General features: G+C 58.1%; 2 protein-coding genes across 2 annotated transcripts in view; one reads left to right on the top strand and one right to left on the bottom strand.

The window, feature by feature from the left end:
- FBP2 (fructose-bisphosphatase 2) overlaps positions 1-1,728 on the top strand; it is a 35,960-nt gene extending 34,232 nt beyond the window's left edge. Inside the window, exon 7 of the mRNA XM_003912004.5 lies at positions 1,313-1,728. Coding sequence (XP_003912053.1) covers positions 1,313-1,507 — 195 coding nt within the window. The 3' untranslated portion in view covers positions 1,508-1,728. The remainder of the gene's footprint in view (positions 1-1,312) is intronic.
- Positions 1,729-10,573: 8,845 nt separating this feature from the next.
- TEKT4 (tektin 4) lies at positions 10,574-16,232 on the bottom strand. Its single transcript, XM_003912005.4, has 6 exons — positions 15,367-16,232; positions 13,853-13,923; positions 13,338-13,481; positions 12,432-12,654; positions 11,670-11,824; positions 10,574-10,846 (listed from the first exon to the last, which is right to left on the bottom strand). The coding sequence occupies exons 1-6, from the start codon at positions 15,898-15,900 to the stop codon at positions 10,630-10,632; spliced, it is 1,344 nt and encodes a 447-aa protein (XP_003912054.1). The 5' UTR covers positions 15,901-16,232; the 3' UTR covers positions 10,574-10,629.
- Positions 16,233-19,219: the final 2,987 nt, after the last annotated feature.

The following is a 19,219-nucleotide window of genomic DNA, read 5'->3' as shown; positions in this document are numbered from 1 at the left end:
AACGACACCCTGAATCTAAGGTGATGGGGGTGTGTGTCGTGCGTCAGGCCGGGGGCATCATGACATCATCACAGAAATAGACCTAAAAGGTCCATTCAATCCAACCCCATTCATTTCAATTCACCGCGTACTCACAAGACACAGGCAGCCTCCTGCCAGTTCTCACATGCCTGCAGGAGGGTTAGAGAAGGCCTTCCTTCCTCCGAACAGGCTCAGCCCGGGGTCTTGTGCAGAGACTGGCAAGCAGGGCACAGGCTGATTTCAACCCAATTTCTGCCCTCGGCTGGGACTCCTAGTGCAGGAAACACAGTGGCCTTGCTTGGACACTTCCTTTGTTTTTGAGACAGGCTCTCGCTCTGTCTCCTAGACTGGAGGGCAGTAGTGTGATCACAGCTCACTGCGGCCTTGAACTCTGGGGCTCAGTTGATCTTCCCACTTCAGCTTCCTGAGTAGCTGGGATCACAGGTGTGCACTACCACACCTGGTTAATTTTTAAATTTTTTGTAGAGATGGGGTCTCACTATCTCAAATGGGGTCTCAACTTCCTGGACTCAAGTGATCCTTTTGCCTTGGCCTCCCAAAATGCTGGGATTACAGACAGGAGCCAACACTTTCAATGTGTCAGGCACTACTGAGAGTACAGGGACCAGCTAGGATGGACAGCAGCCTAGGGAGGAAGCCAGGCACTAAACAGGCCTCAGTGGGATGAGTGGTACCAGAGGGGAACCACAGGATGCAAACGATGGGATTTCACTTAGTCTAAAGGGGCAAAAGACAAGACTGTTGAAACACCAGCAAACTAGTTAGAAAAGTCAAAGCTTAAGATGTGGAGCTCCTCCACACAATCCCAGCCACTGTGGCTGTCCCCAGAGAGGCGACCCGGCATGCTCAAGGTGACCTTACTGTCCCATCCAAGCTTGACTCTTTACCAGCCTTGAGGTCTCACATACAAAGGCTTCCACCCAGGTCTGCAGCATCAGTTTGCCCTTGTTGAACCGAGAAGTAGGAGCCTAGATCTCATATCTCCAAGTCAAGAGGCAGCTCCCTGGTAAGCACAAGAATCACAAGATGGGCAGATAGCTGGCTCAGCCACCTGGGCAGAGGGGCCTCAAGGCTTCTGGATGAGCGCCATCTGATGCATCTGGCCTGCTGTAGGCTCTAAAGCTCGGGCCCTCTCTTGTGAGGGGCATGGTGCACTCATGCTAGCCAGATGGAAGCTCCACAGTGCAAACTGCTCCCCCAACTTTAGGGGCCTGGCTCAGGACATTTGGCCACTTGCAGAGTTTATTCACCTGCCTCTGTTCCTCCACAGCTCCGGCTCCTGTATGAATGCAATCCCGTGGCCTACATCATTGAGCAGGCAGGAGGCTTGGCAACCACGGGGACCCAGCCTGTACTGGACGTGAAACCCGAGGCAATTCACCAGCGAGTCCCCCTCATTCTGGGGTCCCCAGAGGATGTGCAGGAATATCTCACCTGTGTGCAGAAAAATCAGGCAGGCAGCTAGTGAGCTTCACCCCACATGCCCTCTTCTCTTTGTCTTGTACCTTGTCTAAGGTCCCTAAATGGATGATAAACAGAGATGGTAGCGATGAGTATACAAAAGGTAAATCCACTTAATCACATACAGAAGAGCAACAACAAACTGCTTGTGACAGGTTTGGAAGCCACAGGCGATTCTGTGGTCAATGTGAAGGACTAGAAATAAAAACCCACACGTGGAAAGAGCGACTTTGGCTTGTCTTCTGTCAGAAACAGCAGCAAATATGGTTATAATTCAGAGTCTGTCAACCCACATAATTGGAGGCTGTATGCTTGGGGGCCAAGAGCACATAGATTAGTTAAGAATTTGTCAGCCGGGCGCGGTGGCTCACGCCTGTAATCCCAGCACTTTGGGAGGCTGGAGGCGGCGGATCACGCAGGCCGAGATCGAGACCATCCTGGCTAACACGGTGAAACCCCGCCTCTACTAAAAAAATACAAAAAACCAGCCAGGCGCAGGTGCATGGCTCGTAATCCCAGCTGCCCGGGAGGCTGAGGAGAACTGAGACTGAGGATCCCACACCTGCAAAAATACAAAAACTACCGGGTGGCACCTGTAGTCCCAGCTACTTGGGAGGCTGGGGCAGGAGAATGGTGTGAACCTGGAGAGGCGGAGCTTGCAGTGAGCCAAGATCGTGCCACTGCACTCCAGCCTGGGTGACAGAGTGAGACTCCGTCTCAAAAAAAAAAAAAAAAAAAAAAAAGGATTTGTCTTGGCTGGCTTGAAATTTGAACCTAGTGTCTTATCCTGTAGTGATTACCTCCCTCACATGTAAATTTCCAACTTAATGTCTTAGAAGAGTATTTGTGTCTTATTTTGGATAAACTTGAGTTAGAAATCTCATGGCAATTAAATTCTGAAATTTCTGACTGAGCCTATTTTAGGAGTCTACAACTTGGATGACCAGTCACAGTCTGAGTGGAAAATGGGGTCACTTATTGTCAAAGCCAGAAACTAAATAGAGTCAATATTTAGAAATTAACTACTTTTCTCAACCTCTTCCCCTTGCATTTTCAGTTTTTGGGGAAACGTTTTAATCTATTCTAGGGACTAACTGGTGTACACTGGTTAAATGACTCGTCACTTGTCCAAATTATGTTAAGACTGGGGAGGGGGTGGCTTATGCATCTGAAATCTCATCTTGTTTTAGGACGAATTGCTCTGAATATCTATGGACCTGGAGGCTAAGAAAGACATTCATGAAAGATGGACAAAGCAAATCAAATCAAATCCAGAAGTATTTAAAGCAAAGATGCATCAGGAGAAAGTCAGGCTTAACCTAGAAATTCAAGAATGATTCAACACGGAAAAATCTATTCCAGTAATTCATTAGGTGAGGGGAAGGCAGTGGGGGGTGGGACCAGGCAAGGCTCTGGAGGAAGCAAGGCTCTCCTTTCCCACTTTAGCTCGGGCAGCGTGGGGCGTCGTTCTGTACGCAGCATCGTTCCTCAGTCCAGCATGGCTTGGCAGCTTTAGCAGATGCAGCAAAATCTTATTACACAACCAAAACATTTTCACCTGCCCAAAAAGGAACAAAGATTTGCTTTGTTCTGGGAAGAATTCTGATTCTAATCAGTGGGCTCTTAATACTTTCTTTGGCACTTGATCTGAAACTTATATACTATCGATCAAAACTTAAATCCTCACTTTGAAATATCTTTAGAATACCTTGATTTAGTGAGTTTGCCCCATGTAGTCTCAAGATGACACACCCGGAAGGAGAAGGCCTTGCTGGAAGCAGAGCTGAGAGGCAGCACCTTCAACCCTGGCCTTGGTTGGATGTATGTGGTGGATGCTCAGGGAAAGATCGATGGGCCCCTCCTATGTGCTCTTAGAGCTGAGACTGTGGGTCCCTGCATATCAAAGCCAAGAACAGGGAACTAGGGGAGAGGCTGGGACTAGGGGAGAGGCTGGGAATAGGAGAGGGAAGGGAACTAGGGAGAGGCTGGGACTAGGGAGGCTGGAACAGGAGACATGGGAGTAGGGGAGATGGGTGGGAGTAGGGGAGAGGCTGGGACTAGGAGGCTGGGACTAGGGAGAGGCTGGAACCAGGGAGAGGCTGGGAGATGGAAGGAGATGGTGGGAAGTAGAGAGGCTGGGACTAGGGGAGAGGCTGGAACTAGGGGAGATGGGTGGGAGTAGGGGAGAGGCTGGGACTAGGGGAGAGGCTGGGACTAGGGGAGAGGCTGGAACTAGGGGAGATGGCTGGGAGTAGCCATTCTCAGAGGCTACTTATCAACAGTTTGAAGGCATTCGTGGAATGGTGCCTTGGTGACCCTTCCACAGGCAGGGTCCACAAAGACCATTCGCTGGGCTCTGCCTGAGTGACCTGAGAACGCCTTCCGCTTGGTTACTCATTCTCTCCTGATGGACTGCCTTTCCAGTTTAAATGGTGGCATCTGTCTCAGAAGAAATCCAATTGTTCTTTCCATTTTCAAGGATTCCTGAGGACTTCCCTCTGCAGGTCTGGCTCCACTGGGAACCTGGGAGCATTCAGGGAGGAGGTGGACTCCAACTGTACCTTGGGCAGATGGGCTCCAGCAACTGGGAGGCGGACCCATTAACACATCAAAAGAAGAAAAAGCCATAAGGCCATGTTAATAGGCACGTTTTAAAAAGAAGACAAGCTGGTTGGGCACAGTGGCTCAAGCCTGTAATCCCAGCACTTTGGGAGGCTGAGGCGGGTGGGTCATGAGGTCAAGAGATCGAGACCATCCTGGCCAACATGTTGAAACCTCATCTCTACTAAACATACAAAAATTAGCTGGGCGTGGTGGCATGCACCTGTAGTCTCAGCTATTCAGGAGGCTGAGGCAGGAGAATAGCTCAAACCCGGAAGGCGGAGGTTACAGTGAGCCGAGATCGCGCCACTACACTCCAGCCTGGAAACAGAGCGAGACTCCGCCTCAAAAAAAAAAAAAAAAAAAAAAAAATAGCTGTTTCAAATCAGTGAGAAAGAATGACTGGTGTGAAGGTTACTAGCTAGTCATTTGGGAAAATAAATAAAGCTTGACCCTAAAGTAGATTCCAGATGGATTATAGAAGTAAGCAATAAAAGTATCAAGCTGTTACAAAAGATACAGGGGAGCATATTTATGACCTTAAATGGGACCAAAATACACAGAGCAAAGGATATACAGGAAAGCCAGATGTAACTACATCAAAGTAAAAACAACACAACACAAAGTTAAAAGAATTGATAGGTGAGGAGAAAATATTTGCAACATATGACAAAAATGAGCAGGGAGAATCCCACAAGTTAAGAGGAAAAAGATACGCCAGGCGCGGAGGCTCACGCCTGTAATTCCAGCACTTTGGGAGGCTGAGGCAGGCGATCACGAGGTCAAAAGATGGAGACCATCCTGGCCAACATGGTGAAACCCCGTCTCTACCAAAAATACAAAAATTAGCTGGGTGTGGTGATGGGTGCCTATAATCCCAGCTACTTGGGAGGCAGAGGCAGGAGAATCGCTTGAACCGGGAGCGGAGGTTGCAGTGAGCACAGATCGCGCCATTGCACTCCAGCCTGGCGACAGAGCGAGGCTCTGTTTCAAAACAAACAAACAAACAAACAAACAAACAAAAGGCGGGGGGGTGGGGGGGAAGATAAACTATCCGTAGAGAAATTACCTAAAGCTATGAAATTGCAAAAGTTTATTTAGTAAATGGTCCTGGCACAACTGGCTATTTCCTACTCCCCACATAACCCCAAATAAATGGATAAAATGTATTAAACATAAAACAAAAACCAGTATGTATCTTGAAAGAGAATTTAGAAGAATATATTTTTAAATTAACTTGAGACAAAGAAGGACTCTTAAACCAAGATAGAAATCTCCCGAATTTTTCCAATGTACTTATTTGACAACCTAAAATATCTGTAAATTATTTTCTGGCAAATAAATTCAAAAAACAAAGTTGAAGGGTGAAATAGACTGGGGAAAGAAACCTTCTCAATGCCTTTGAAAGATAAAATGTTAATATCCATAACACCCACAAAGCTTTCCAAAACTGGTTTAAAAAAAGGGCCCCCCCACCCCTCCCCGCGCATCCGCAGCCATCCGGGCCGGGACCCGCCACCCTGCGCCGCCGCCCCGGTGCCTTGACCCGCCAGGGCCCCGTTCCCCGGCCCACGTGTGCCCGGCCCGGCTGCTCGGTGGGGCTGGGACGACGCAGGCCCCGCGGGCTGGGAGGGCGCCGGGTTCGTCGCGCGAAATGCCGCCCAGCCTGACCCGAGGCGGCCCACAGGGCACGCACCGCGGCTCCCGGCCCGCCGCCCCCTCCCGCTTAGCGGCCGGGAAGCGACACGCGCTGCTTTGGCCCTTGCTGGAGCTGCGAGGGGCACGGGGGGCGGGGCACGGGGGCGGGGCGGGGCGGAGCGGGCGCGGGGCACGGGGGAGCGGGGGCGCGGGGCGGGGCACAGGGGGGCAGGGGCAGACACGGGAGGCGGGACAGGGTGGGACACAGGGGGGCAGGAGGGCACGGGGGCGGGGCGGGGCAGACGGGCGCGGGGGCGGGCACAGGGGCAGGGCAGGGGGCCCGCTTCCCTTCCGCCCCTCCGCTCCGCTCACGCTCCGGCCTTTCCATCCGCTCACTCCTCACTCCCTCAAAATAAACTCGCTTTCAGCCCTCACTCATCAGGCCTCATTTCACGTCGGCTCGGAGCCCCAAGCCGACTCTCACTTACCTGAAACCGGCTCCTCAATGGCCGCCACCCGCCTTTCCTTTTAGGGCCTGACTCCCGCCCTTCGTGTCCTACACCCTGTGTGCCCCTGGTGCGGGTGGGGACACCACGGCCCAAGCAGCTGGCCCCATTCGTGATCCGGGATCCTGGTGCCAGCGAGACCTGGGATTTCCGGTCTGGCTGGTCTTGGGCCCCGCGGAGCCAGGTTGATGCCCCTCGCCTCCCCCCCAGGCCCTCGGATGCCCAGAACCTGTAGGCCGCACCGTGGACTTATTCTTAACCGAGGGCGTGCTGGGGGCACCCTGATGTGGCACCAAATGAAATGAACAAAGCTCCACAGTCCACAGGTCCCCCATCTGTCCCATCCCCCGGACTCCCACGGCCAGCGTTTCCCCCGGGGTAGACAGCACCGGTGGTGTTCAGTACGCCACAAGAGACACAAATGAACGCGCCTTCTCAGCCCCGCCAGCACTTCTACCCTAGCCGGGCCCAGCCCACGAGCAGTGCAGCCTCCAGCCCCTGCCCGCCCTGGCCCAGCTGCCCATGTCTACCCTGCTGGATCCCTGGACAGGGATGTAGTACAGCGGTACAGGTTCAGCAGTACCCTGTGCAGCCAGGAGCCCCAGGCCTCTATCCAGGTGCAAGCCCTACAGAATTTGGGATCTATGCTGGCGCGTACTATCCAGCCCAAGGGGTACAGCGGTTTCCCATTTGCGTGGCCCGCCCCCCCGCTCCCCCCTCCAGGGGTGCTGGGCACTGGGGGAGGAGCCTTGGCAAGCCCTTCCCTCCCTGGGCACCAGACCTTGGGCTCCTGGATGCCTGGGTTCAAGTGTCTGGTTTTTCCTGTGGAAGATGTTTGGGATGTTCCCAGAAAATGGGGAGGGCCCTGGGGGATCAGGATTGTATTACTAATCCCAGAAAGTCTGGGGTTCCATTTTTAGCACAAGGCAGGCAACCCATGTGCCCCAGCCCAGCGGCCAGCCTGTGTGGGAGAGGGGAGTGGGGGCCTGAAGGAGTGAGGATCCTATTACCACAGCCTCCCCTGCAGCCAGCCAGGATGGCCAGTGTGGGCTGGACAGCAGGTACTACACCAGGGGCACTGGCGCCGACCTTGAGCCATGCATCTGATGCCTGTGAGAGTGATTTCTAGGAACCACTGCACGTGGGGGCAGATGAGGGAACCCCGACATGGGACAGCCGAGGGTGACCCCAACACGGAGGGGGCCAGCTGTGTCCAGGCTCCACTGGATTCCGCAGAGGACAGAACACAGCGCTGACTGTAGGATGTGGGGTCACTGAGGGTTAGGATAGGCTGGGGTTGGGAGAGGGCCATGGTGCAGCTGGGTCACATCCCACCTGCACCCCTCAGATGGCAGGACCTGGTCCTCTCCATTCCCAACCCGAGCCGGTCAGTAACAGCCACGCGCCAGCAGCCCCTAGCAACCCCTCCCTCCCTGAACTGCAGAGGATGGGACGTACCACAGTCTCTTCCAGGCAAGAGCTGCTGTAGCTTTCTTTATCCTTGTGCTAGAAGCCCAGGGTGGCTGGGGTGTGGGCCCACTGTGGGGAGAGGGGCCTGAGAACAGTCCAGGGTGGGTATCCACCTTCCTGCCCTGAATCACCCCCAGTCACTCTCCCAATCCCCAGGAGCTCAGGGGCTTCCTGGAGCAAGCCACAGCTGATCTCCACCATGGGTAGGAGCTCCAGGCCAGGTCAACAGGGACTCCACAGAGGGGCCTGTGGGTTAGCAGCAGCTACTGGTGTCCAGATGGCCTCAGGGGTGGGGGTTAGACAGTCTGGAGGTCAGCAGGGAATTCAGCATGAGGTGGCCCTTAGGGTTCTGGCCCAGCAGCCCCAGGGGATGGCTCTGCACCGAGTCATGAAGCTTGCAGGCCGGGGCATTGGCCTCTCTCTAGCTGGGAGTGACGTCCATCACTGCTGTCATTAGCCTTCCCTCAATCAACCTGTCCCTGGGGTGGGAGCACAGTGGGTTCTGGAACCCTCAGGTCTCAGTTTTCCCTGCTGTAAAATGCACATGATAGTGAGGCTGTCATAGGCCTGAAGGAGTTAAAATCTGCCATGTGCTCAGGATGGCACCTAGCTCGGCGCCTCCCAGCCTGGTGCCACCATCTGGCATCAGAGATGAAACACTTCTCCCAGACCCCCTCCGCTGGAACCCCCCGCACTCAGCTCTCCATCAGCCACCACCTCCAGGGTGGGACAAGGAGGCCCTGCACCTGATGGGGACCCAACAGCGCTGGGCAGCGCCACCTGGGTCTGGGCGATGATGGGAGCCTGAGTGTGGGGCCTGCATGGAGGGAGCCATTGTCTCTTGGGCCTCTTAATGGCTACTTCCCTAGAGTCCAGAGAAGCGCTGCTGCTCAAGGGGGGACAGCGCCAGCAGCTCCCTCTGGGGCTGGAGTGGGCACAGCATGGTGGTGCCTTGCCCCCACCCACCTCCCATGAAGGTTCCTGGGTCTCCTGGGGGACTCCTCGCTACAGTGCTGAGGCTGACCCCGGGGCTGACCAGGCCCAGGATGGTGTTGGACCACCTGCATCCCCCTGCAGCAGGCAGGGAGGGCTCTGCAGCCATCACCCACACACATCTGACCGCTCCCTGACCGTCGTTTCCAGGGTGGCAGGGAGTGAAGTCCCCACCCAATAACCTCCCCCAGTTCAGGGGCCTTTCATGTTTCCCCTGTGCTGGGGGTGATTGCAGGGAGATGATTCTTTGGTGTTCCCTGGGCAGGTCATTGCCTCAGCCCCTGCCTGGTGTCCTGGAACAGCTTGGAGAAGTTACATGAACAGGAAACTAACTGTCTGCAGCCCCCAGGTGAGACTTGGCTGCTGTTTCCTGCTGCCTCTGCTCCTGGCTGTCAAAGCCCCATGGTAACAGCATCCAGGGCAAATTTAAATGGCACCCCAGAGAATAAGAGTGGGCCTGGGTGTCACTGTCGTGACTGGTGGCTTGCGACAAGTAGCGTGGCTTCCGTGGTGATGGGAGGTGTCATTTCCCCTGAATCTGCACTGAAGAGAAGGTCCTGGAAGCTTTCGGGCCCACCCTCCAGGGTCTGGGTCTGTGTCTCTGGGAGTGACCAGGTGGGCAGAAGAATCCTCGCTGCCTGGCAGTCAGGTTTGGAGCTGGGGAGGGCTGGGCCCAGTTAGCAATGAGCTTATCGCGGTGAACCAGAGCTCAAGATAAAGCGAGAGGCCCAGCCCAGATACCTCCTTCCCTGGTCCCAGCCCCTGTGCCTTGGCCTGTGTGGTGGAAGCCAGGCTGTCTCCTCCAGGAAGCCCTCCCTGCCCTGCCTGCTCACACACAACCTCTCCCAGATTTCTCCCCATCCAGGCTAAGTAGGATTCCCAAGAAGGCTCCACCCCCAGGCAACTGCCTGCAGTCAACATTGTCACCTCCCCCAGTGAACGGCAGTGGTGTTTTTCCTCTTCAGCAGTGGCCTCTGGAGGGGTCTCAGCAGGTGGGGAAGGGCGGTCTGAGTTAGCCCCAGCGGATGCCTCTCCTCCCAGCAACCCCCAGCAGCAACTTCCACCTGCTGACCCTACCCAGCTCACAGAACTGCCCAACTAGGTGTCCTTGTGGTTGATTGGGGGGAGGGGCTGTTACCTCCCAGTCCCCACCAGGCTGAGACAAGAGCCCTGTGGGCCTGGATCTTGGAGATGGGACTCCCACCCACATGCTCTCCGGGTGGGTCCATCCTGGGGGGTGCAGAAGGGAGCTCATGTACCCCTGGCGATCTGTCCATCTGAGCCTCAGGGGTCCTGGGCACTGAGCTGGGCTGGTCTGGGCTGGCCTGAGCTGGGGTATGCACTGTCACTGGGGACAGAGAGGGGATGCTGAAGCAGGTGCTTCTGGGTGGCACCTGCCTGGAGGATCACCCCAGCAGGTGCACCCAGCAGCTGGATGAGCCTCTAGTAGAGAAAGTGCCCTGTCCGGAGGGGTATGTGAGCTGAGGCTGGGGGCCTGGAGGTGCAGGGGGAGGAGTTGGGGAGATGCAGAGGTCCGAAAGATGTCCCAAGGCTGTAAGACCCTGGTGAAGGAATGGAAGAGCCAGCACTGGTGGGGAAGTGGGGAGGGGGAGCTGGATGGCCTGGCTCTGGGCTGGACACATGGTCTGCGCCCACACCTGAGCTGTGCTGTGGAGCCCCAGTCCCCACCTGGGCACGTCCTGTCCTCTGAGGCACAGGGATTCCTGGTCCTCGGCTCTAACCCCTCATCTCCCACCATTGGGATGATGAGTCCGTAGGCAGAGCCAGCCTCACAGGGGACCCAAAGGCCAGTTCAGATGGACAGCAAGTCGAGGTCCCACCGGGCACACACACACCGTGCAGAAAGCTAACGTGCTGTTTGTTTGGGGACTTGGCGGGGAAGCACCGTGGCAGCGGCTCACTGGTAGCCAGCCAACTGCAGGATGGTGGGGTAGCGAGTACGATGGGCCATGCACTTCTGGCGGTCGATGAAGAGACTGTTGGTCATGGCGGTGATGTCCTTCTCCAGGCTCATGTGGGTGTCCTCGAGGTTGCGCAGGGACTGCTCTGCTTCTAGAAGCTTCTCCCGCAGCGCTGCGAGGGACATGTTCAGTTCCTCCACCTCGCTCACCAGCCTGGGGGTGTTGGGGAGTATGAGCCGGGGCTGGGGAGGGCAGAAGTATGCACCTTCTGGGGTGCAAGGAACCCAAAACTCGCAATGGGAGCTGGCAGGAGGTCCTGGGAAGACTCCGTGAAAGGACCCCTAAGGGAACCCCACCAGGAAAGCGGCTCTAGGGCAGAGCACAAATTACGAGGGTCCTCCCAGGGAGCGCGGGTGAGTGCGAATGAGTGACCCGCATGCGATCTCGACCCGGGCAGGACAGGACTGGCCCTCAGCCCACCAGGCTCGGTTCTTTCCATTCCTGATGTTTAACGGAGGGAGGCCCCCAGTTCCTTGAAGGAACTGAGTGGCAGGGAAGAAAGGTACTGAGGCTCAGCAGGGGCCACTGGGCATCCGTTAACAAGGGAAACAAAAGGACGGCCCATCTATGCCTGGAGCCCGAGCGTAGGTCATACTTTCCACCAGAGGTGTGGACAGCACCCTCAGGGCAGCAGGGAATGGCCCTGCCTGGCTTCTCTGGCCCTGTGGCCTCCTGGAGCTCACCTTGTCTGCAGGAGCTTCCTCCCGGGAAGATGAGGCAGCACAGGGTGGGGTGAGACCACGTGGGCACAGGTCCCTGGCACTGGGAGCCCCCCACCCATCACCTGCCCAGGGTCATGTCCATGTCTGTGTGTTTAAGGTGTGCTTGCGCGTGGCCCCAAAGTCTCCCTCCCCTCTCAGCACCTGCGGGGAATGTGTGTGGGGGGTTGGGGTGTTTATTAGAGGCTGAGATCAGAGAGTAGCAGGGAGGTGGTGGACCGGGCCACCTGGGACTGCCTCAGAGGCACAGGCAGCACCTGAACTGGGCTGCATCCCGGCACAGCTCCACGTTGGGCCGGTGTGAGCGCAGGTACAGCCGGGTCTGGGCGACGCGCAGAGGGGCCTCCTTGTCCTTGATGGCCTGCTTCAGTGCCGCCACGTTGTGCTCCTGATCTGTGATTTCCCGCAGCGTCTGCAGACAGGACAGTGCCCTTGGGCCTGTGCCCTCATGCCCGGGCATATGGAATGCCGATACCAGGCTGGTCCTGCCCAGGTCCTGGGGCTGTGTCCAGACGGCAGTCCTGACCAGTGGCCCCAGGGAGGCATGAATGAAGGAACAATGTGCACGGGGCCCCGGCGGGCTCTGGAACAGTCAGGCAGCCTGTTGCCCCTTAGCTCTGGTCCAAGAACTACCATCCTTGGTGGTCACCAGGACCCGAACCCTGCTCAAGGACTGGGCACTCAGAGGCGGTAAAGGCCACGCTGAGACCCTAGATCAGAGCCCTGCCTGCCAGGCCAGGACTCTCGGGGACCCCTGGGAGGTCAGTGCTCCCCAGACCACCTGCTGCCTCCATCCTCCCCACAGCTCCTCCTGTTTAGTCATGGGGGTGGCAACACCCGCCCATCATACCCAGCGTCGCCTGGTTTTACACAGGTTTACGGAGAGGTGGCACTTGCCTCTGGGGTCCCTCGGGGTAAGTGGGGCAGAGGAGAGCGGTGCTGAAGGCCCAGGCCAGGTGATGCGGGGGCACAGTGGTGGGCAGGCGCGGGAGCCGTCTTGGGGGTTCAGGGCGCCCCACCTTGTGCAGGTGCTGCTGCAGCTTGTGCCGCGCGTCCTCCAGCTCCTCGCAGCGGCGCCCGAAGGCCAGGTTCACAGCGTCGCACTGCAGCCGCAGGTCCTCGGAGGTGTCGCGGAGGATGCAGTCCACCAGCACCCGCAGGTTGGCCGAGGCCAGGCGCTCGCGCTGGGCGCGGCACAGATTGTCCTGCGTGAACTTGGCCCAGGTCTCCGGGGTGGAGGCGCTGCGGGTTGGGGGACAGCCAGGGGATGGCGGGGAGGCTCTGCCAAAGGCCGGGGGTCCTGCCGCGCCCCCATGCCTTGTCTGCGCCCCGTGCTCCTGGAGGACCCGCATGGACTCCGATGCAGCCCGTGCCGCCCCACGAAGCCCAGTCCCCCAGGCTCCCCGTCCCCGAGTGCCCCCCGGCCCACAACTCCCCTGAGTGCCCCCACACCCTACCCACTTCGGGCGCTTAGTCCCCTCGCGTCCCCGCGATCCCGTTCCCAGCACCGCCGCCCCCGAGGCCGCCTCTGCAGCACCTCCGGGCCCCGTAGCCCCCTTCCCTGGTACCCGGCGCCCGGGTCCCCTCCCTGCGCCCAGGTCCCCTCCCTGCGCCCGGGGGTTTGCTGCGCTCAAGTGGGCGGTGGTCGCGCGCCCTCTGCTGGCCGTGGACGGAAACGCAGTCCTGCCGGCGCCTGGGGCTGACCCACCCCACCCTGTCCTGTCTCCCCGCGACCTGGCTGTGCACGCGCTGGGCACTTGAGGGGGTCTTGCTCGCTTGCTCATGCCGGGGTAGAAAGTTTCCCAAGTGCCCTCGGGGGCGAGGGCCTCTGGGCCAGGCTGGGGGAAGCGGCCCCGCTGAGGCCCCCAGGTGGAGGGAGGCAAGTCCACAGCGAGGGCAAGCGCGGGGTCAGAGCTGGGGCCCACCTCTCTTGGAAGGCGGTGGAGTGAGGATGAGCCTGCACCTGGGTGCTCTGGCTGTGGTAGCGCCCGCAGGTCTCATCGATGTTGTAGGCCTCCACCTTGTCCGACCAGTCCATCTCGCAGGTCTCCTTGCGCTCCCGGTTCAGTCTGGGGCGAGGTGGGGCAAGGCCTTGGTATGTGCCCAGGGAGGGCCCTGCTGGGGACTGTCCCTGCTGCAGGCTGGGCCCCAGTGCCCGCTTCAGGAGGGAACTCTGGGCCAGCCTGTCCTGGGCGGCCCTCATGCTCAGCAGTGACCAGGAGCAGCCGCCCAGACTGGGAGGCTGCAGAGCAGACGTGGGACTGGGCTCTGGCCACTCAACCTCAGGCTGGGCCGGAACCTCCCCCACCCAGCCCTGCGCTCCCACTGTGACCTGGGGCAGCCCCTGCCCTGGGCCTCAGGGTCCTGTCGTTCAATGCCTTGCCCCAGGACCAGCCGTGGGTGGGGTCAGGAGTCATCCCTTGGGCAGCCCTCGACCCACCGGATCTGGCTCACAGCTTGCATGATGGTTCTCTTCAGCAGCTCCTGAATGTTCCGGATGAGCTCGGCTTCCTGAGGAAGGAGACGCCCTGAGCACCAGAGCCAGTCCCTGGTGAGGATCCCAGCAGGCCCAGCTGCTGCTGGCCTTGGTCAACACCTGAGCCACCCGAAGGAGCTGAGTGCCAGGGCCTGAGCTCTGACTGTGCAAGTTCTGCTGTCTCACTGGGTTTATCTTGGGCTTTTGGGCATCCTCCTTGGTGAGTTGTAAGTGGGGTGTTTTCCTCCAGGGCCTTCCATGGGCTGCTGGGAAGGTCCCTCAGCGGCAGTTCCCACGCCCCAGGCTTTAGGAGTCATCACTGCTGCTCCCTCAGTGCACCCAGGAACATTGGCCTGCCCCTGGTGCCTGAACAGCCCCTGAGGAACCAAACTCTAGGGGCCTAGATGCCTGCCCAGGCTGCCCCTTAAGGATCTGTGCTGGGAAAGGCCATGCTCACAGCAAGAACAGGAGGAGGATCCTGTGTTTCTTCTTACTGCCTGGCCAGTTTAATTTTCTGTGTGTAGGAACAAGCCTTTTCCCTGTGATTGGGGTCTTTGCCTTGACCACTGGCTACCTCCGTGTGTGCCAGGGCCCGAGTCCTGCGCCCCTCTGTCCCTGGGTTTGCCTCTTCCTGCACTGTCAGTGTCTCCATTACTGGGCAGGTGCCCTTGGTGCGGGCAGAGGGTTTGCGGGAGCTGTAGGAGTTCTTGAGGCACTGAGAGGGTGCAGGGGGAGGGGTCTGGGGAAGGGAGGGAGGAGGGAAGGCATGAAGGGAGGAATGAACTCAAGGGTTCTTGCCTGAGCTTGGGGGTGTGGCAGGAGAACAGCTGCCCCCACCCCACATCTTTCATGAATGTCTATGGGCTTGCAGTGGTTCTCAGGGAGGCCCCGGGCTCTGAGAGGTCAGAGAATTCTCCAGAGCCAGCATCAGGGCCAGGACTGAGTTACTTTCTCACCCTATGAGGCTGCCTCACTGACAAGCTGGGCTGGATTCGGAAGTTACAGGGGACATGGAGGAGAGGGGACCTGCGGGTGCAGATCTTTGTGGCCCGGGCTCTGTATAGGATGAATGGGAGCGGTGGCTCCCAGCCCACCCCACCCTAGCTGTCCACACCCGCAGTGCTAGCTCAGGCCTGGGTTTCCACCTCGGGAACAACTGTCCCAGCCAGCTATGGTCTTTGGGGAGGTGCCTTGTGGCTCAGTTCAGGGACCCCAGGGTGAGGATGACTGTGCCAGCACTCAAAGGGATTGGAGGACAAAGCCCAGAAGAGGAACAACTGCCTGGGAGTCAGGGGCCCTCCAGGGCAAAGCTGCCTCCTGGTCTGTCACTAAGGGGCCAGATTTCGGGACTCAGGGTTCCCAAGTGCAGAGGGCTGGGCTCCCGCATGCCTGCAGCAGCCACCTGGCTTGTCCACATGAACTGCCGGGGCCCCTGCTCTCTGCGCCCACAAGTCCCGGCCACCAAAGGCTGCTGGCACCTTCAGCAATTCCGTCTCCACATGGTCGCGCACGAGGTTGGGGTGCTGGCGGCGCTCACGACACTGCAGGTTGTCAGTGGCGATGGAGAAGGGCACCTCCGTGGCGTCCAGGGCGCGCTCCAGCCGCTGCTTCTGGGCCAGCAACAGGTCGGTCTCCGCAGCCAGCGCTTCCACCTCGCGCTGCAGCTCCGACTTCCAGCCGTGCATGTCCTGCAGTCGCTCGCCAACCCTGCGCGTGGAGTCTTGCTGCGTGCGCTGCGCCAGCGCCTGGGTCTCCGATGCCAGCTGCTGGCTCTCATGCCGCTGCCGCTCCGACTGGTCGCGGTCCGCGAAGGCCTGGTGGTAGCGAGCATAGCAGTTCTGGAACCACTCCTCCAGCAGGTACTTGGCGGTGCGGAAGCCTGCGGTGGCCAGCCCGGAGGACGTGTAGGCGCCTGTGTTGCGGGCCACCTCGTACTCTTTGGCGGGCAGCTCGCAGGGCGGCACTGTCTGCGGGGCCGGCTCTTTGGTTAGGAGTACGTCCGTCTGCGCCATGGTGCCAGCCGCCCACCAGGGCCAGGGGAGTGAGGGGTGTGGCCAGCCGGTTGCGATCAGCCCAGTGCGGTCAGCGGGGCAGCTCCAGCGGCTCAGTCTCAGAGCAGGACGCGGCTCCCAGTCGCCTGGGTGACACTGTCAACCAAGAGCTTCCTGTTGCTAAGAAACGGGATCCCTTCTCCAGTGGCTGGGGGAGGGGGCATTCAGGGTGGCAGGCAGAACTGCCCTCTTAAAGGGCCAGGCAGCCCCAGCCCCACCATCCCTGTCCCTGCCTCTGCGCAATCAGCAGTGGCCAAGGGTTCTTGTCACTTAGAGGATCCTGGGGCCAGCCTGTCGCCAGCCTCTGTGTCCCACCCTTAGGGTTTAGGGTGTGGGTGGGGACCTGCTGCCCTAGCCCCTTCCTTGGTCCATCCATTTGTTCCTGGTTTGGCTCTCTGAACCTGTCCTGTGGGCAGCTCAGGGTGAAAAAGACAGAGGAGGCTCTGCCCACCTGCAGCCCCCTCAGGGCACAGGGGTGTGGCTGTCGTGTGGGTGTTGGGTGTGCTGACTGACAGTGTTACTTGATGTCTCCCACTGTACATGTGGCTGCCCTCCCTGCCCTCCTGACCCCAACGGCAGCCTGGTAGCACAGAGAGGGTCCCAGGTCAGGCCTCCTCCGGGGCAGTCTGAGGCAGTTCCTGCAGGGACTCTGCTCCATCTGCTCCTGGACCTAGTGCCTGGGAGCCAGGCCCTGGCTTCTGGCCTCCTCCTTCCAAGCCCCAGCCAGGGTCCCTTCAGGCTGGGCACAGCGGGGAGGGAGTCTGAGCGTGCTCTTTGCTGGGGAGTTGAATTCAGCCTCTGGGTAAGTGTCTAGAGTCAGACTCCCAAATCTGCCCCACAGGGTGGAGGCAGGTCCTGTGCTGCGGAGGCTACCCTCAAAGCCACCTAGGGCCAGGCTGCCTGGCAGAGGCTGGATGGGCAGGAAGCGCCCCAGGACGCATGGGAGTCCTGCAAACCTGGGGTCAGGGGAGCCCCAGCCTAGGCGCGATTCCCCAGGCGGCCAGCGGAGGGCGGCGTTGGCCTGGCGGTGAGAAGCCTGAGGCTCCTGGCTTGGCCTCCCCTCAGCCTGCTTGGCGCATGCAGTCCTGGGGACCCCCAGCCCCTCCGGCCTCCTCTTCCCTGAGACTCCCCACCAGAGAGTCCTCACTAGGAAGTCCATGCCCCTCCTACAGCACAGGCCCCTGGGCCCCTGTTCCCTCCACCTTCACCCTCTCTCCCACCATAGCCCCCACCCTCACTCCGGCCACAGGGGCTCCTCCTGGGCCATTCCCACCCACCCAGGGTCTGTCCATCCCCACCGTGTGCCCGCCAGTGTCCTCCCCCTGGACCTGACCTCCCCCGATCCTGACCTCTCCCGCGGCCAGAACCCTCACTCCATGCTGTGGTCACCGCGCTGCGCCTGGCCTGACACAGCCTCCTGATGGGGCTTTGAGGACAGCGTCCCAGAGACTTACCCCAACCCAGGCCGAGCCAGAACCTGTGGCAGGCGGCCTGGGAACCTCTTCTCACTATCCGTCGTCAAGATTGGGAGGTCAGGGGAACCTCAGGGGCTGGAGTGGTCTGAGAAACAACCTCGAGCCTCACCGTGACTCAGTTTCCCCAGGCGGCAGCAGGCTGGAGCCCACGCAGGGCAGGATGCCAGGCTCCACCTTTTGTCTGGAACCTGCATTCACTGGGCACCTCTCTGTAGGCAGAGCAGAGCAGAGCTGCCCATGTTTGTTCCCTGACCTGCAGCCCAGGAACCCGAGAGACCACCTGAGCCAAGGAGAAGGCCTGTGGGCCAGAGCCCAGCTCTGCGAAGTGGGAGACCTCTCAGCCTCCACTTGCAGGTGCCCTGAAGTCGTTGGCAGGGGGCGCTGCCTGCCTGGGGCTCCCAGACTGAGGGAACACAGATTCACCTGGTGACCGCAATAGGCCCTGCAGGCTGAGGGACAGGACTTGACCAAGGATGCATCAGAGATAGGACACTGGGCCCTCACTCCTGCCAGCTGCAAACTCCCAAAGCCCCCAGCCCTCTCATGGGGTGAAGACGCCCTGAGGGACACTCCACTGTGCTCCCACCTCTGGGTTCTGCCAGCCGGAGAGTGGCAGCCTCAGGCCGCATGTGTCTTGCTGGGTCTCAGCTTCAGGGGACCCCAGGGTGCTGGCAGCTCCCTGAGACCTGGGTCGGGGTATCCATTAGAGCACCTTGGTCAGGACCCAGAGATGGGGAGGGCAGGGCTAAGAGCACCCCGGGCAGTTGGCATCTCCAGAAAGCAGGAGGTGGGGCGTGGCTGTGTGACAGATGTCCCTGTGACAGGGACGATTGGAGGGACAGAGGGGCGTGCTCAGGGGCTGAGGGGCAGACGAGGCCACCAAAGGGCACCTTGGACACTGGAGGGCCCCAGGAAGGCCCCTGGACCCCATTCTGATTGATCAGGGCCAGTGACCTTGGCCCAGACTGCGGGCCTGGGGACTCGGTTCCTTTAGTTTCTTAAGAAACTACTGTACTCCTTTTTGGCATAGCTGTACGATTTTCCATTCCCACCAGTAACGTGTGAAAGCTCCAGTTTTTACTCATGCTCCTCAGCGTTTGATGCTTTTATTTTAGCCATTCTGAGATATATATATATGTATTAATAAGTCATTGTGGTCTTTATTTGCAAATTTCTAATGACTAATGATATTTAACATCTTTTTCTGTTCATAATTAAATGCCATCTGTATTCCTTCTCACATATCACTAGCACAGCCATGAAAAATCAGAGCAAAATTTTTAGAACAATATTCAAGGGAAAAGGTGTTTATTTAGAACAATGAAAACAATGAGACGTTAACTCCCAGCTTAAATAAAATTGATTGTGTCTATAAAAATGGTGAAAATATTGTACTTCCTTGGCAAAAGAAGAAAGGGGAATACTTTATATTCTCTGAAATAGTATTCATCATTTGTCTTTGGTTTGTTTATTATGTGTATGATTTTGAAAAACTGCATCAAAGATGTAACTTTCTGGTGTTTGCTTTGATATTATCCTTGCAAACAGAAAAGCTGGCACATGTTTCTGTATAAAACTGGTCAAAGTTGGCCTAGGAGTGTTATTACATTGTACTTTCACTTTACATCATACTGTAAGAGTTTAACAATAGCTAAGGCATCAGCATTGATGTGGACTTATTATCCCTATTTAAGAGTTGGTGTAAGGTTTAGGAGAGTTATGTGCTCTTATCATAAAATAAATCTATGAAGCATCTATATAAAAACTCAGTATTTCTGGTTTCAAATTCAGTACTGTGCCATCTG

The sequence above is a fragment of the Papio anubis genome, chromosome 13 (genome assembly GCF_008728515.1).
Source record: "Papio anubis isolate 15944 chromosome 13, Panubis1.0, whole genome shotgun sequence".
Classification (NCBI taxonomy): Eukaryota; Metazoa; Chordata; class Mammalia; order Primates; family Cercopithecidae; genus Papio; species Papio anubis.
Note: the sequence above shows the minus strand (reverse complement) of the source record. Positions and strands in the feature narration are given on the sequence as shown.